The following is an 18,238-nucleotide window of genomic DNA, read 5'->3' on the forward strand; positions in this document are numbered from 1 at the left end:
TGCCAAATCCAAAGAATGACTTGCATCGATTGACTTCTTTTTTTCCCGCAGGAGCTTCAAAAATTAAGACTTCAGACAAACGTGACTTGCTCCCATCTGACGATCATCCCATACAAAAAAAAGGCAACTACTAAAAGAAATGCAGCGGCAAACAGTCTTTTTTTGCCTATTTTTACTCCAGGGCACTGTCAAGTAGCAATCATGTCCCCTCTTTACTGGCAGCAGCATGACGTCCGCCGGCAGACGAGCGAAATGTCATCATTTCAAGTCCCCGTCTGAAAGTAAATCCAACGCCAACGCTGCCGTGGAAGCTGTAAATACCATTCCGTTTGCCTCTGCTTAAAGTCTGAACCCGGCGGGGGGCCCCGGCAAAGCACCTTTTAAGGACTTTAAAGCCAAAAAGGAGCCGCTAAGACCAGTTTGAACAAATGAAAGACGCTTGAGCGGGCGCACTAGCTTGTCCTTTCTGCTTGCTTGGTGCAAAAACGTCAAACATGAAAGATGATCGCCCTTTTTTTTAGGGTTTGATGTAAGTTGAAGAGTTTGTTCTTGAGACTCTAGTTTTAGTATGTTCACCTGTTCTTAACTCATTCACTGGCAGCCATTTTCACTGAAGCAACCCCCCTTCGCTCCCGGCTGTCTTTACTGGATACACAATATTGTGTTCTACTGCTATAAAAACATGGACCATACCAAAAGAAATATTAGAGTCTCTTCTTTCATCAGGAAAAAAAGTATATTTCTGTTTCCGTTCTGCAGCAATTAGCATTAGAATATAGCTAAGTTCTGTTAAGAACTGTGGGTAAATCAGCTTGTTTGCAACATGGCCCTGGTTGATCTCCTGTACTCTGCTGCCACCGGCTGGCCATTTTTGTAATTACTACCATTGCTTCACCCATTCTCTGCAGTTCAGAGACTGCATCAAAGCCTTATGTATGCTCTAGCATAAAAAAACAACAGCACACACCTAAAAACATATAAATACGTCTTTGGGACGCTTAAAACAATTAAAATAGAACGTGTTTATATGTTATTGGGAGCAAATTTGTTTTATTTTATTTTATTTTTTGCCCCTTACCTAAAAATAAGGCCAGTTTCAGCCCGACACTGATGCCTGGTATCGGTACTCGCCTATTCTTAGTTCCACCTCTACATTTGATCTAAATAAGATACAATACAAACAACGCATCATGTCATTCACGTAAAAGGCTGATTCATCGACATCATCGTCCTCGCATTGTGGTGGACGTGATAATATACGAGCCTCCTCCAGAGAAGCGCTGATGTTAAGTGAGGGCTTGGCGAGTGTTTGAAGCCGCGCGCCCGCCCGCATGAATTTTTAATGAATGCTTTTTAGCGACTGAGCGTCTTTTGGCGGGCCTCGCGGGCCGTTTGTCATGATTGCGGCGCTCCAGTCCTCGCCGGGAGTCTCTGTTGGCGACAGTTTGCGCTTTTTCTTTGGCTTTTTTTTTTTTGGTACCAGATTGGTCAGGTGATGGCAAAAAGGAAAACGGTGAAACCAAACCCGGAAATGGTAGACGAAAGTGCTTCTTGTCTAAAATACATTTTTAAAACTATAAGTAAATATTATATATATATATATATATATATTTTTTTTTTAGAATTTTTTTTTCATTACAAACTGAGATTAAAAAAACATAGTTGTAATGTTATGAGAATAATGAGAAAAAAGGTTGAATCCATACCAAAAACCAGACATATTGTCAGTAGCCAAATGTGGGACTTCATCAGAGACATTTGGAATGATGGCAGGTGAGCTCACTCGCGTTTGAATGTGATTAGTTAATTCTCAATACAGTCACATCTCACTTACATGAGGGTGTGCACACTTATGCAACCATATCAGCTCACTTTTTCTATGCACTGTGCTCTTTCTACCACTTTGGTGTCCTTGCCTGGGGTGGTTTAAAGAGGGGGTATGCACGGCCCATATGTGCCTCAGTGGACGCGTGAGCCCGCGGGGTTAAAGTTCAACCTCATCCCATACCAGACGCCTACGGCAAAAGGTCAATGCGCATCCTCTGTTAATTCTGCTCAGATGGCCAGGTGGCGACGAGAGAGGGGTGATTGGGGGGGGGGGGGCGCTACCTGTGAGATGTCCATAACGGAGTCGCAGCTGAGGGGTCGAGCTGAGGTGAGGTCGTTGAAGCCCAGGAGGGTGGAGATGATGCCGTTCTGGTCCACCCGGCGAATCATGGTGCCATCCACAAAGAAGATTATGCCGTACTTATCCACCGTTATGCCTTCCAAAAAGAAAAAAAGAAAAAATTTAGTCAGCTGACAACACAATGACCTTGAAGTGTCGCATCACAATCTACAATGGGGAGGGCAGACCTCCCCCAAGGCCTTATTTGGATCATCTCGTCTATTTTGCTCCGTGCAATACTCACATATAGGTCAACTGTTATAGCATCCATTTTTCAAACACATCCCATCATGTAAATTCAATTACTGTTTGTCACATTTTAGTTTGCCTGAATTCGATCAAAGGAGTTATTATTATTATTTTATTTTATTTGGGGGAGGGGGGTACCAATTCATTGCCTAGTTAATTGAATTGGTAGATTTCTTTCCTATTTTAAAAGAGGTAAAATTGGCCAATTACATCGACCATGTTTTGCTAGTTTCTGCCGATTATTATTATTATTATTTTTACACATTAGGACATCAAAACATAAGATAAAGATAATGACAATTCAAACATCCCCGCCCGCCAAAAAAGAGATTTAAAAAAAGGGCGATTTTTCTCTTTGTTTTTTTTCTCTCGGTTAACAGCCAAATGATCTGCCTGTAATTCATGTCCTAATTGTTGCAAGCTTTAAAGGACCCCCAATTAAGTTATTTCATAAATTTTAATTTTTATTAATTGGTTGAATAATTGGTTATCTGATTTTTTTTCCTGTCAAACAGTAGAATCTGCATCAGTCTAAAACATAATCCATATCGATCAAACCCTAATAATAATAATGATAATAATAATAACAATAATAATAATACTCTGTTTGGGTTGTTTGTTTGTTTATATAAAGTGCATTTATTATTCCATTCTTTTTTTTTTTTTTGAATTATACTCTTTCTTCTTCCTGTAACAGCCGACCATAAATAAGCAAGCACCCGACGTTGGCGTATAACTTTCTTTTGTGTGTGTCTGATTTCTTCTGTATATTCAGAGTCTGTCAAAATATTTCAGCGTTGGCGACAAAATGTGTTGTTTTCAAAGAAAATCTATTTTTTTTTTTTAAAGACTTCTTCTCTGCCAGCTTGATTTCAGCACGTATGAATCACACTGTCATGCCGGTAAAGAACAAAAGGTGCGCGAGAGTGTGATCAAATGACTTAACGCCTCATCCAAATATAGAGAACCATGGGGGGGGGGGGGGGGGATAAGCCCGGAGAGTGAAAGAAAATAATCAAAATAATTTAAACCAGTGATGCTAACTTACAGTTGGTGAAAAAGTTGTACCATATTTTTGTAGTATGTGTCCTAACCATGAGCGATTAATACAAACGTAGCAATTGATGACCAAAAATTATTTTATGTTCAGGATTTCTTTCTGTCGATCACATTGTATTTGCACGCAAGTCCGCGTCCTTTGCTTTATAAAAAGTCTACACACCCCTGTTGAAATGCCAGATTTGAAAAATGAGATGAGCGGAGTGCATAAACATGCTCAGAGGCTAACACGTGCTAATTATTAGCATGTCACATATGTACGGTTGCCAGACGTCACCTCTGGGGTTGGTGAGCGTGGCCTCGGCGGCTTTGCCTCCGTCCCCGCAGCGCGCGTCGTCGTAGGGCAGGCACTGATCTCCGGTGCCCGCCACCACCTCCAGATTCTTGGCCACGTCCTTGGGCGCATTCAGCGACTTGACCTTGAACACCTTGCGGCTGCTGGTGTCCGACAGGTACACGGCGCCGTTCACCGGGCTGCTGGCCAAGTAGTACTTGTGGGCCGGGCTGTTGCTGTTGGCCAAGGTGAAAAGAAATCAACAAAAGCGTGTGAAACACAACTAAAATAGACGAGAAAAAGGCATCGAGATTCATTGGAAGGGAAAAGAAAAGACAACGAGATGACATGAAAGCAGATTAAAAACGACAAGCCAAGACAATAGAGGCAGCCGAGTTGGAAATCCCACATCCGCAATTGTTTCTGAGAAGAATGTACGGAAGATCTCCGCACAGCTCGCAAATTGTTCTAATGGCTCACAAGGTGTATTTGCGTACGCTGTACAGAAATGCTAATGATGACACTTTCCCTGACCCGTAATTTCTCTGTGATATTCAAATTACAACGGCTATTGGAAAAGTAGACTCCCTTGTTTCTGGTTTTGAGTTATTTAGACAAACACAAATCCACAAACACTGTAAGAGCAATTTGATTGTGAAGAGGAAAACAATTCACGGAAACGGTGCTTATCTACTCAATATTTGTGTTGCACTTTTCAAATAACTTGGCTGTTTTATTGCGGGTCAAAATAGTTTGAAAATGTTTACCAAAAAAAAAGCTTCTGCTCTGCTCACTTTTGTTGTTTTCTTTTAATTATAATATATTTTCATATTTTTTGAAATTTACAAACCCCCCAAAAAATAAAGTGATGAGACAAATATGTGCAATATGAATTGACATGTATCAGGGGAACCTATGGTGTTCCACAGGGTTCTATTCTGGGGCCTCTGTTGTTTTCATTCTATTTGAGACTCTAATCATTCTTTTGGTAGAGTCCGTGTTTTTATAGCAACAGAACATAATATTTTGTGGACCTTGCAAAATCTGTCAAAATCCAGTAAAACAGTTGGGAGCGAAAGGGGTTGCTTCAGTGAAAATGAATGAGTTAAAAAAAAAAAACCTGCAGTGAATAGAGTTATAGAGTTTACTGTGCACCACTCGAATGGTAAACCAAAGCCGCCCAAATATGTCCTGATGTGCACTGTAAAAACAGCATCGTGGGTGCATTTTGGCAAGGTAGTCATTAGCGTCCACTCCAAAGATAACCCGAGTTTATCAGGCCCCCGGCAGGCCCTGATAAGCATTAAGGAGACGGCTGTCAGCTGGCCGTCATTCAGAGTGGATTAAGAGTCAATCTCCACTCTTTAACCTTCAGGCTTTTTTTCATGGCTTTTTTTGTTTTCTTTCGTTCTTAGAATGCCACAACAAGGCAAGGCTCTGTTGGGATGGTCAACTGATTTCATTTGACAAACGACCTTCAACCAACAGCTGACGCGCAGCCCACCGACCACGTCGAAAGTCAGGTGGCTGGTGAAGACAAACAAAATACCAGGCTGCGGTGGACTAGGTCGGAATCCAGCCTCAATAACCGGATTCTACCGGCCCGGTGCAATCAGCTGATAGCTTATCAGCTGCGGGGATGTATGTAGAGCAGCCGCTTTCAAAACCAGGAAGTGTTATTGGGGCGACCTTGAGCTCATACGGCCCCTCGCCGGCCATCCATATTCACCGACAACATCTAGTTTGGAGGAGATAATTGGATTTTGCCGCATGCTGGCGCAGGAATAGAAGGAGGGCGCGGGGGGGGCATCCTTAGCGGGGGGTCAATGAACATGAACGCGGGGTGAGATGGGCCACCTCCCCTCAGTTCCGTATCGGCATGCGCGGCTCCTCGCATGCCGACGGCGGGATTTCGCCCGTTTTATACCGACGCACGCTGTTTTTCTTCCTGAATAAATCTCCTTTTTATCATGCAAATTGTCTCTCGCAAGAACAAAGGGACGTGATTTGGCTATTTTAGTCTGGCGCAGGCAGCACACGCTGACAAATTTGTGTTTGTCGTAGTCCAACGGTGTCCTGAATGCATTAGGATGTGAGCGTCGGAGAGCATCCCGCATTAGTCTGAAGGTCACGATCAAGACGCTCTACTGCAGGAACGTTGCAGAATTCTGGTTACCATGACGACATGGGACGGAGGTAGGGGGGTTGTGACTAGGTGAGTGGCTACTTCTGACCCAGAGTGAGGAGAAAAAACAAGATCGTAAAAGCATGGCGTGTCATTCCAATGGTAGCGGAAGCACTTCATCACCAAGCCGCCATAAAATTGCACGCTGGCAATCAGCGGTGGGTCTGTGCACATGGTACGGGTTGAACCGAGGAGCCGATGATTAATCGCGTCTTTTAACTTTCACAAGAAGAAGAAATGTGTGGAAATACCTCACGGAAAATGTAACTGATTTTGGGGCTGTTTATTCCCCTCCCCCTTCTTTATGTTTTTCTTTTTGATCTTAGAAAATTGGGACACTGTTTAGTGACCCATCCGGCTTCACATTCTGTGTCCCTTGTTTGTTTGTTTTTATCAGTGGGATACGGTCTTAAATGCTAATGTACACTCTAAAACAGTTGGGTCAAAAGTAACCCAATTATGGATCAAAAATGGACCGTTTCTACTTTCTGGGTTGTTTTCTAAAAAATGACCCAATTTCTTGACCCAAGTAAAGGATCTGGCCAATATTTATGAATTGTTTTACACTAAAAGACCCATTTCTTGACTCAAGTAGACGATCGGTCCATTTTTGACCCATAGTTGGGTTATTTTTTACCCAACTGTTTTTGAGTGTATTCAACATATCTTTTTGGTTCTCGCTTCATTATCTGATGTTTTCTTAACAATAAACTGAAGGATTTTAAAAGTATTGTTTTTGTTTTTTTCCGTTGAGAGGTTGCGCGTCACACTGTGCCAATACCCGGAAACCAACACATCAAGTCGTTGAAAGGTGTACTGAACACCTTTGGGACATAATTTCCCATTGAAAAAAGATATTTGAGAAAGGACACTTGCTGAGGCAGACAGAAAAGTCAATTGAGCGCCCCCGGTGTTTGCTATTTTATTGTGCTATACATTTTTTTTCCCCTCTAAATGGGGGCCAGTGACCGGCATGACTCGGCTTTTCATTCTCTGTTTGACCACATGTTCGCCGGCTGAAGTCGTGACCCCGTGATGGAAAATCAATCAGGAGCCCTTTCGCTTGAGACGTGCCGTATCTGCAGACGGCTCTGCCTCGCCGCCACCTGCTAGGCAGTTAGGCGCTCGTACCTGTAAGCGGATTTAATTATGTGCTCCTTTCTGCATTGCCCTATGAGCTTCTGCCATATATAATAAGGACAACATACACTGGAAATGCTTAGTTGTGGCAAACGTATCACACACTGGGCATCCATATCTGTTAATAGGCAAGTGGCAAAAATCAGCCGCCATAAATGTGCCCAGATTTTGGACGGGTATTTTAACTCATTTGTTCCCAAAAAACGTAAAAAAAAAAAGATGTTCTATTTTAAGTATTACCATGGTCCCAAAATTAATTTTATGTTTTTTATGCTTGAGCAACCAGAAGGCTTTGATGCAGCCTCTGAACTGAAGAGAATGCTTGAAGCAATGGTATTTATTACAAAAAGGTCCAGCAGGTGGCAGCAGAGTATACGAGATCAACCGGGGCCATGTTGCAACAAGCTCTTTTTGCCAGTATTTTAAAATATACTTTTTTTTCTTAATGAAAGAAGATACTCTAATCTTTCTTTTGGTAGGTTCCATGTTTTTATAGCAATAGAACACAATATTCTGCGGGCTTTGTAAATCAGTCAAAATCCAGTAAAACAGCCAGGAGCGAAGGGGGTTGCTTCAGTGAAAATGGCTGGGAGTGAATGAGTTAAGTACTAATATACCGTATTTCCTCATGGTTGTCAATTTTTGTGTCGTATCACTAACCTACGTTAACGCAAACTAAAATAAACTAATATTTACGAGATTTAAGAATAAGAACTACCGATCCGATCTGTGTAACACTACGTCAAATACTGTACCTATTTTTTCCCCGCTTTTCGCAGCAAGTGTCTTTCACAGAAGTCAGAGACGCAGATGCAAAGCAAATGGTGTGTGCAAGATAAAACCCGGTTAAAAATGGAATGGTATCAGCAGTAGGAAGATGACAGAAACCAGACAGACAGTATCTCCCGTCGGTGTATAATCTCCACTTTAAAGCCAGGGTCTGAATTGGGTTCAAAGGTTCACAGGGAAGAAAAAGAAAGGAAAAAAAAAATCATCTTTTTAGGTCCTCTTTGTCTTACCTGTGCCGGAAGTCTTTATTTCTGCAGCAGACACAGGGCAGAAGACAGACAATAAATGTTAGTTGTTAGTAAAGATAGGCTTAAAAAACAGTTGTTAGTAGGTAGAATTAATCAAACGGCACATCGTATCTCCCCGAGCCCATCTGGGAAGACATTAACAAAGACATTGATTGTTTCCCAGAAGAGAAGACGATTGGCTTCAAACTGATACAGGTGCACGAGCGGAGACGACTATCCATCTTGCGCCTCGAGAGCATTTTGTCCATCTCAATCGACCGCCGCGTTTTTTGACGGCGGTCCCCAAACATCGGGCGGAAGACCGCTACGTGGGCCATTTTGTATTTGACCATACAGAGAATGAGATTGAGCCTTTTGTTTCAAAATATCAGGCGCAGCAGCCATTATTGCCTCTGCACAAAAGATGAAATCACTCATTCTCTGCCAATGACGGCTATACAACTGATCTGGCAGTGAATGAGTTTAAAAAGTAAGACTACAAGCTAGCAAAAATTTGTTTAAAAAAATACACATTAAGAGACTTTCTTCAGCAAGGGGACATCCAAATGATAAGACATGAGAAGAAAAGCCAGCAAACTTCTAGGAGAGATGCACACTTTGTAACAACAGGCTCTCAAATGAGGCCATGAACTGTTTTGGCATGTGGACTTGTGTCAGGCTCATTCAACCTAGAACGTTTAATAAACTAGATAATTTTTTTCTCGTGAGGAGAACGGACAGAGATGTGCTCAGTTACAATCTCTTACCCGCTCTAAAAAAAAAAATTCAGTCCTTATCTTGTGATAAAGACACAGTTCCTGTTCTGCAGCTGCAAGAGCATGAGTCATGCTTTGCAATACTATAAGAGTAAATATGGGATAACTTAGGTAGATTTATTCTAACAACTTGCGTTCTGGATTCAAGTCAAAGCAGAATGTCCAGAACATGCCAATAACACTGAATTTCTTGTTTCCAGTCCCAACATCCCATCTGTGTGAGTTTTTCTACAATGACTGTAACCAAAAGGAAATTAGAGACTAGACGCAACACTTCTTTTGACATTGTCTCCCATTACCTTAAGATGGGATATAACTTGTGAAAAAAGTGCCGATAAATGACAAAAAGTTGGCTACCTGAGTTCTAGAACACTGGTGACGTTCCCCGTGGCGTAGATCCGCCGCACATAGTTGAAGTCGCCCACGTAGAGACTCCCGTCGGAGCCGCACGCCAGAGCTACGGGGGCCAGCAGCTTGTTGCCGTCGGCCATGCCGTTGCAGCTCGGGCAGGAGATGCTGCGGCGGCGGCCGTTGCCCATCACGCTGCCGATGACGGGCGGCTGCTGCGAGATGAAGATGTTCTCCCCGTTGCCCATGTGGAGAATGCCTGGGGAGCACACAGCGAGGAGGGGGACGCGTTAATGTCATGCCTTTTTGGTGAGCGCGGAATGGACTCAAAATTGCTCAGAGAGGAAGAAATGTGCAAAATGTTACTATTAAAAACACACACTCAGTAAGCCTGCACCAAACAATCTGAATCTGGAAGTTTCATGAGGAATGTTCTGGTTTTCACTAATGCTACTATTTAAACTATTAACTCATTCACTCCCAGCCTTTTTCACCGAAGCAACCCCCTTTGCTCCCGGATTTTGAATGATTTTGCAGGGCCCACAGAATAGTGTGTTCTACTGCTATTAAAAACATGGAGCCTACTAAAAGAAAGATTTGAGTCTCTTCTTTCATCAGAAAAAAGTACATTTGTATCTCTTTCCGTTTTGCAGCAATTTGCATTAGAATATAGCTAAGTTTCATCATTATTCACAAATCTGTTGAAAACACTGGGGAAAAGAGCTTGTTGCAACATGGCCCTGGTTGATCTCTTATACTCTGTTCCCACCTGCTGGCCGTTTTTTGTAATAACTACCATTGCTTTAAGCGACTTCTCTCAGGTCAGAAGCTGTATCAAAGCCTTCTGTATGTTCCAGCATAAAAAAAAACACATAAAAAACGTTTAAATATGTTTTGGGGAGTGAAGGACAAACTATAAAAAAAAAAAAAAAAGTATTTACAGTGTTCCCTCACTATAACGCAGTTCACTTTTTGCTGTTTCGCAGCTTTTTTTGTGTGAAATTTTGCATGCATTTTTTTTTTTACAGTAATGTACATATTTTATAAATTTTTTGAAGGTTTGAACATTGAGAATGTTTAAACAAGAGAGAAATGTGAGAAAATGTAAATCCCTCGATGAGAAAAGTGCGTAAAATTGAAGTTTAAAACTGTGGTGAGGGCTTTTAGAGCCTTAAAATATTTATAATAAATGTAAAACATAAAGCTAACTACTTTGCGGATTTCATTTACAGTATTGTGGGTATTTGTGGGAATCTAAGCCCAGCGTAAAACGAGGGAACACTGTATACGTTTTTGGGTTTGAATAATACTTGCAATTCTACAAAAATGTACAGGAGACGTCAATTTTTTTCCGTTATGAGCCTCAGGTTTACTGTACCAATCTCCTCTTGTAAACTTTACGACGACATTAACGCAAAGAGCCTCCTTCAGCCCGATCCATAACTTCCCGTTTGAAATGCATGCCGCGCGTCTCTCGCCTTCCAACTGGTACTCGGCGGCGTGAGTGGTCTGAGCAGAGCAGCATTTGGTCTATCAGCGAGGATCAGCCAAGCATCCTCTTCCCAGGGCGTGATTAAATCTCGCAATGGCTTCCACGAGCAGGCTGTCGGCAATTAAATTAGGCCGGATTCTAAAAACGATGGGCACGAACATGACACGGCGGAGCCAAAGAAGCGAAGGGGCGGGGTGGGCCACGTCTTGTGGAATCTGGCAGCGGCTTCTCCCGCCCTCCTCCTCTGGACGGCGCGTTCTGACTCAGCGTGACGGATCAAAGCTTCCCGAGCACTTTTCCTATCAGCACGCCTCATCTCCTCTGATGAGGCCCCTGCGCACACAAAGCGAGGCCCTCGCTCGTGACAGGTGACTGGCCGGAACTTTCCTCTCTCTTCATCCACTTTTCAAGAGCCATTTGGCAGAAATGAAAAAATTGACCCCTTGGATGGTGGGGAGAGAAAAAAAATGGACAGCGGTAATAGACGGTGTATAAAAATGTATAAAACGAGTTTGGGTTGCGGTAGCTAGTGGAAAGTCGGGAGCAAGATAAAAGTGACACTGATGCATTTTGCTCAGTTGATTAATGAGCATTGTCTTTAAAAAAGAAAGAAAAAAAAAGGTGATGACAGCGGGTACTTGTTAGCCCCAAGGACAACATGTGAAGCCCACAGGTCTTTTCTAAAAATAGCTCACTAGTGATGGGACACTGTAACTTACTAAAAATAATTAAAACAGAAGGAAAATTTTATGAAATTGACATCCGTGATCAGAGAGCAGAAAAAAAAAAAACTCAACTAAAAAAAATTCTTAATCCCATATGCATAATAATTTCACAGATTTTATTGTCTCCTGCCGTTTGTGGGTGTTCGTAGGCGTGCAACAAAAAAGTGCCCCCCTTAGAATAGAACATTACAAAAGGGATTTGGAAGTTGACTCACCGCTCTGTATGTTCAAAGCGTGGTGCTTGTCGACGGTCCACCCGCCCAGCTTGGAGGCCGAGCTCTCGTATCCCTGAAGAACAGCCGTCCTCTTCTCCCACAAGATCAGGTCCGGGCATGATTCATACTCGAAGCCCACAGACACTGAAACAACAAAGGAAGGTTACCGCATGACAAGCTGGACTGGAAACACTCAAAACAAGACTGGCTGTGGTGGTATGCGACCACATTGCATCCCACAGGGCCGCCTCTAATTGCTTATAAAACTGTTTATGTACCATAAGAGTTATTTTCCCAATATAGTGGAAGGTCAACGGCTGATTTGTCCCACAGGAAATAATCTGTTCCTGGGTAAAACTGTCACCATCAAAAAGCTTATTAACTTTAGTCAGGTGACACTTTTTTAACATTCTTAACTGAAGTCTAAATCAATCAATATTAATGAGACGATTTATTTGTAATTATATTCAAGAGTAATCCCCCGCAAATTCAGTTTGCCATTCACAAATTGACCTATTCGTGTTGTTTGTGCTCTTTCTGAAATGGCCCAAAATGCCACAAGATTCTACCGAAGCCCTGTCTAAATAAGAATTGGTGTCAAGGAAGTGTGTTGAAAATATCTTGATTGAAAGGCAAGATTTGTTTGTTGAGTAGGAGCTAAGTTTAGCATGAATTGTTAATGGGAGTTATGAAAGTCTTTGCCACATTTTATTTTACTGATTAAATGTTCCAACAGAACCGAGTAGAGTTCAGTTATATTTAATGCAATTCAGTTGATTCCTATTTTTCTTCTACCAATTCCTTTGACATGCATCTACTTCCACATAATTCTTCCGATTCACCTCATTCTAAATTCAACATATTCCAAAGGTTCACATATTGCAGGCTATTATTTTTCTCAATCCAAATGTTCACAGTTTTCCCAAGATTCAACGTGTTTTTTTGTTTTCGTTGTTTTTAACGTTTCATTCCCAATGGGACATTAAACATTTGAAATTCAAAACATTATGTTCATTCAAATCATCTTGGGAACAAATTCCAACCTTCCAAACGTTCCCACTGAATAGAAATTCTACATTTTCACCACAAAAAAAATCCCTATTCATTCTCCAAAAAAAAGAATCACACCGTTGGTCTTTTTTGAAATTCAAACCATTCAGCACATTTCATTCACCTTGGCAACGGTTTTCTACATACTGAAAATGCCCACGTCCCACAGAAAATTCCCCATTCATACCCATTCCACATCATTCAATATCATTGCAGATTATTCAACATCAGTCCACATTCGTCCATGTTTTTTTTTTCATTCACTATTTACATGCTATTTCTTCTGAATTTGCACTTCTAGTCTTCTTTTTTCTGACTTTTCGTTCTGAAACAGTTAAGTACAATTTTTATTTAACTTTTGGAGTACATTTTAAATGACTGGGATGACAACGCCACGGACGTATTGTTTCCCCACATGGACTATAATACAGATGTTTCCACACTGACCAAAAGCTTCGGACAGGCCGTAGACTTTCTGGCTGTAGACGTCCGTCTTGTCCCACACAAAGTCGTAGAGGAGGTTGGGCCCCGCAGGGAACCACTTCCTGAAAAGTCGACCCTCCACCGCCACCATGAGGTGCACCTTCATCAGGTTGAAGGGGATGGCGACGTGGGTCAACGTCACCCTCAGGATGGACTTGTAACCCGCCGTCCTGCTGCTCAGGTAGCCCAGCTTCATGTCGGTACCCGGGATGGGAACTTCCTCCTGCAGCGTCTAAAGACACATGACCATGTGAGCACCTTGGGACAACTTGGACTCTTCAGGTTAAGATGAGTGAAAACCTGTCCCCCCCTTGGAGGTAAATTTGATTGAAAATGTAACTTAATGTTTGGAATTCTACATATATTCAGCTAGAAAGAGCCGACCACTCCGCCAGCGTGGTCATGAATACTCCGTTTAAATCCATATGTCCTTTTATTTCACAACGAACGACCATTTGTCTTCCCTTCTGGCCGGTGACCAGTACAGACTGTCGCGTATTATTCATAACCTTTCCCCCGAGCAGATCTATGAAGCTGAAACATCAATAAGAAGGCAATTATAGTGCGGCATTTTAGTCAACCCGGTGAAGGATTTCTTCATTAAAGCACACTGAATAGTTTTCTCCATCGATTTAATAACAGAAAAGTCCTTCATTACAAGTGCTGCGTCCTGCTGTCGTGATACGACCATGGCACCCCCCCCCCCCCCCCCCCCCCGCCTTGCCCTTGGGCTTACTACGGTTTACACGGCCAGATAAAATATGGAGCATAATAACAGGCCGGGCGGAGACCTGCGCACATGTGGCGTGGCGTTCACGTTGCGGCGAAAGGTTCAACAAGCGCCTGTTTATTCCGCTCTGCTCTAATTAAGTCACCTCTACCCACCCCGCTCTCCTTTTCGTCCGACAAGATATAGCGGAACAATTAAAACAGCGACCCGCTATAACGCCGGTCAGAGGACACGTCAGTCAGCAGCGCGTTTGGTTGGAGGGCGATTGATCCAAATTCGCCCTCATGAGGACGGGGAGGCAGAGATTTGCCCTCAAAAGAGGCGCAAAGACAAGACGGTGACTATAAATAGACTCATAGCAAATTCATTGATACGCCATAAATCTTAGGAGGCAAACTGTGAGACGAGATAATTAGAAAAGGGCAAAGTGACGCCTGTTAGACATACAGAAGCATGCATGGCGAGTTTGTGTGGAAAAGAGGTAAATGGAAACGTGTCCGAGTAAGCCTATTTTATCACCATTTTCAACTACATCCAGACATGATGAAGGTCTACATCTCCCGGCTGGCCTGGGAACGCCAAAACTCACTTAGTAATGCGTTGCCCAATAATGCGGAATGTATGAATTTTGAGGAACTAGTAATCTAACACATGACTACATCTAATAAAGTAGTCTGATTAAATTTAGTAATCAAAGTTTTAGTGTGTTAATTTGTGAAAACACAAAGTTGACAAACTATATAAATGTAGAATGTCGGACTGGAGAATGTCTCTTAATATAGCATTTTCCTTAAAATTCTCATTTTTAGTTTTTAGTTCCTGATCATAAAACAGCCACAAGAGGGCGGCCGATACTAGTATCGACCACTGTCGTGAGTACTGATGAATTGAAATAAGGCCGGATACCGGACTGATATGATACCAGGTATCGGTATTTGGTGATCCCTAAAGCCCACAGAAGGGTGAACATGTGCGATGCTAACATCATGTCAGGGTTAGTTCAATGTCATAGCGTTTCCTAAACGTTCTCTAAACAGTGTTAATGGTTCTCTAAACTGTCTTAATGGCCTTTCTGGTCTCAAGGAAAAAAAATGTTTTCAAAATTTTGAACGCCAACAACATTTAATGACGTATACTAAAATCCCAATGAATGCCGCCAAAAACGTTAATTGACGTTAACTGCGTATTTTTTTCTTAATGGGCAGTGCACCGTCTTGTGCGGTGCTGCTTTGTGAATGGGGTTTGTGAAATCCAAAAACACCCACTAAATATGGCCAGCAGATGGCAGCATCTCTTTTCAATGGGCTCCCGTGTATCAAGTTAAATGAAAACATGGCGGATGTTAGGAAATAGAACGTTTTCAAGGATGACGTGAATGATCAAAGCGTTACACATTAAATCGAATTCAGCGTCACTAAATAAAAAAACATTAGTGTCAAAGTCACTGTTGTGCAGAAAATGTATCTTTTCACAAAAAGCTTTTCTCCTTTTTCGCTTGATGTCACTCAAATTACCCATTTTCAAATGGTGATTACTAAAGAACGGAATAAGGTAGAAACGTACTTTTTTCTTTTAATGAAATAATGGAATCCAATCTTTCATATGATATCCATCAAGGTTATGTAGTCATAGCACACAATATACTGTTTTCTTTGAAAGATGAGTGAAAATGCTCAAAATGGGCTGGCACTGTCGGGGTTATTTTTTGGATAATGTTTGGCAGCAAAAGAGTTAATAAATAATATACAAACTGCGTACTATGCAATATAACACCCCTAACAAATAACAAAATGAAGCACATAAAAATAATAAAGGGAAAGCCGTTAAGCATAACGGGATGGGGTCATCTACGCGCAATCATGTTGGGAGGAGTGATGTCACACGTCTTCAACACGTTGACATCACACGTGTGCAGACCAATGAAGGAAGTAGAGATGGCCGCGTTTTCAAGATGGAAATACAGTCTGATGAGTTTGTGATAGCTAAAGACGAAAATATTAAGGTTGGTATTGTAGTTTTCCGCTGCAGACATATACAGTACAGTAAATACTGGAACATATATGTTTGGCTTGTGTCCGTGAAAAGACAATTTTTCACTGAACATAACAAGATGGTTACTGTATTTTGCCATGCTTTCCTGATTGTCAGCAGCTTCTCCATCTTTTCATGAACAGAGGTCCACGGCTTAGAAATTATTTAAGCGGCCTTGGCCGGCATTACCTTTATTGACTTTTTCGGCTTCAGCATAGTACATAATGTAGACTGTGCACTACGCTTGCACTGCTTTGCCAAGCTGAAGACACACGGACACGACACACTTCTTCTCAGCGCTCACTTTCTTAGCAACCGTGTTTAATAACTGCACAAAATGTAACTGATGTTGAAGCTCACCATTTTTATTGATTGATACGCGTTCAGTACAATTTGGGAGACTAAATCAGCCATCAAACTCACAATTAGGCGGATTTGAGTGTAAAATATCAATGTGATGCTCGGATGACATTGTGAACGTGCGTAATCATCCGCGCTCAGCATGCTGGAAACTGGCCAAGGTGCGAAGAAGAGCAATTACATGAGAGAGACAAGGATCACAGCAGTGACTACTACGCTTGATGAATAGTCCTCCGAGTCTGGCTCATGTGTGGGATGAATCATTTGCGTGTGTGTGTGTGCGTGAGTCACCTGGATTTCAGGCACCACCGTCCCCCTCTCGGCGCAGGAGCCGGCGAAGGCGGTGAGCGGCGCCGGCGACACCACGGGGCTGGGCCGGGCGAAGCTGCTGAGGTCGCAGCTGGGGATGTCGTTCTCCTCGTGGCGCATGACCACCGTGTCCATGACGAAGAAGCGGCCCCACGGCAGCCACAGGGTGTGCTCCTGCGTGATGAACGGCGCACGCTCGAAGTGCAGTGCCACCGCGATGCCGCCGTCGGTCACCAAGTCGAAACTGAGAAGGCGAGCGCCACAAATGTGACACATTTCATTTGCTTAAAGTCAGAAGATGTCTTTGCAATATTATGTTTCTATGTGCCCACCACTATTATAACCAAGGCATTCTGATGAACTCATTCGCCCAAAATAAACGTATAAATACGTTCTATTTTAAATATTACCATGCTCCCAAAGACGTATTTATACGTTGTTTATGGGGTGTTTTTCATGCTAGAGCATACAGAAGGCTTTGATGCAGCCTCTGAACTGAGCATAATGCATGAAGCATTGGTAGTTATTACAAAAATGGCCAGCAGGCGGCAGGAGAGTATAAGAGATCAACCAGGGCAATGTTGCAACTAGCTATTTCCCCCACTGTTTTGAACCGATTTGTGAATAATGATGAAACTTGGCTATATTCTAATGCTAATTGCTGCAAAACGGAAACAGATACAAATTTTTTTTTCAATGTGTGGGAAAAAAAAACGTCAGCCTAACGCATCTAAAAAAAACTTGAAAGTGCGTCCACCTGTTGTCATTCATAGAACAGATAGAACAGAATACTAGCGTTCTGTTTGTATTGCATCATAGTTAATGCGTTCATTTAGTTAATTTGGTATAACCTGAAAAAAAACCCTCCAAATATATATTTTCATCATAATTTTACTTGCGTGGCTAGCTAGCTTGTTTTGTTTAGATGGCTAATTGTTAGCCTCATAACTTTAAGTTGAACATATGTGGTGCAACCAAACACAACCTGGTGCACCCATTGTAGAAAGTTTTCCATGATAGATGCATGTCCTAAATTGTAGATAATAGTAAATAATTACAAAGAATAAATATTTTATAATAAACTAGACAAAGTGCAATTTTTTAAGCCAGTTTTCGAAGACATTTTAACGGTGTAAATCGGAAGTATTATGTGGGAGTTATTACACGGCAAAAAAGTGTGGAGAATAAAAATCACAATAACAAACTGTGCAGCGTCTGGTGAACTTCTTATTCATCAGTGACTGTGACTGCCTGCCGAGAGCCAATTAGCACCGGCTCACCTGGAGTCTTCGGGGACATGCTTGTATGCGCTGCGGGACGCCGCACAAAAGGAAGGAAAGCTGGCCATTTTAGGGTCAGATTTGGAGGCTGTTGATTGACTTTTTTTGTGTGACACCTTAATGAAAGATTGGCGCTACAAACACTTTTGGACGTACAGTTAAAGATGTATTAATTTTTTTAAAGTTGACTTTAAAAATGCTTGAAAAGAGTTTATCATACACGGAAAAAACAACAATATTGTTTTTAACGTGGACTTGAAAAATTCACATTTGGGACTGAAGCTTATTCCAAATGCGTGCAGCATAACATCTAAATGCTTCATCATGTTTACTTGAAAATAAAACATTA

The 18,238-nt window shown here is 42.0% G+C and overlaps 1 protein-coding gene across 10 annotated transcripts in view; it reads right to left on the reverse strand.

Annotated features, from left to right (window-relative positions):
- Window positions 1-18,238, reverse strand: part of tenm4 (teneurin transmembrane protein 4) — a 293,878-nt gene that overhangs the window by 43,187 nt on the left and 232,453 nt on the right. For 6 of the 10 annotated variants that reach the window (XM_086079950.1, XM_086079959.1, XM_086079958.1 and 3 more), the window contains 7 exons: window positions 16,592-16,853; window positions 13,144-13,411; window positions 11,647-11,790; window positions 9,224-9,473; window positions 8,094-8,114; window positions 3,753-3,985; window positions 2,110-2,264 (listed from right to left, as the gene is read on the reverse strand). In XM_086079950.1, the coding sequence (XP_085936076.1) occupies window positions 2,110-2,264; window positions 3,753-3,985; window positions 8,094-8,114; window positions 9,224-9,473; window positions 11,647-11,790; window positions 13,144-13,411; window positions 16,592-16,853 (1,333 nt within the window). The remainder of the gene's footprint in view (window positions 1-2,109; window positions 2,265-3,752; window positions 3,986-8,093; window positions 8,115-9,223; window positions 9,474-11,646; window positions 11,791-13,143; window positions 13,412-16,591; window positions 16,854-18,238) is intronic. The other 4 variants (XM_086079960.1, XM_086079957.1, XM_086079953.1 and 1 more) reach the window with 1 other exon arrangement.

This window comes from Leptonotus elevatus, chromosome 7 (assembly GCF_054856555.1).
Source record: "Leptonotus elevatus isolate MCC_2025b chromosome 7, RoL_Lele_1.0, whole genome shotgun sequence".
NCBI classification, from domain to species: Eukaryota; Metazoa; Chordata; class Actinopteri; order Syngnathiformes; family Syngnathidae; genus Leptonotus; species Leptonotus elevatus.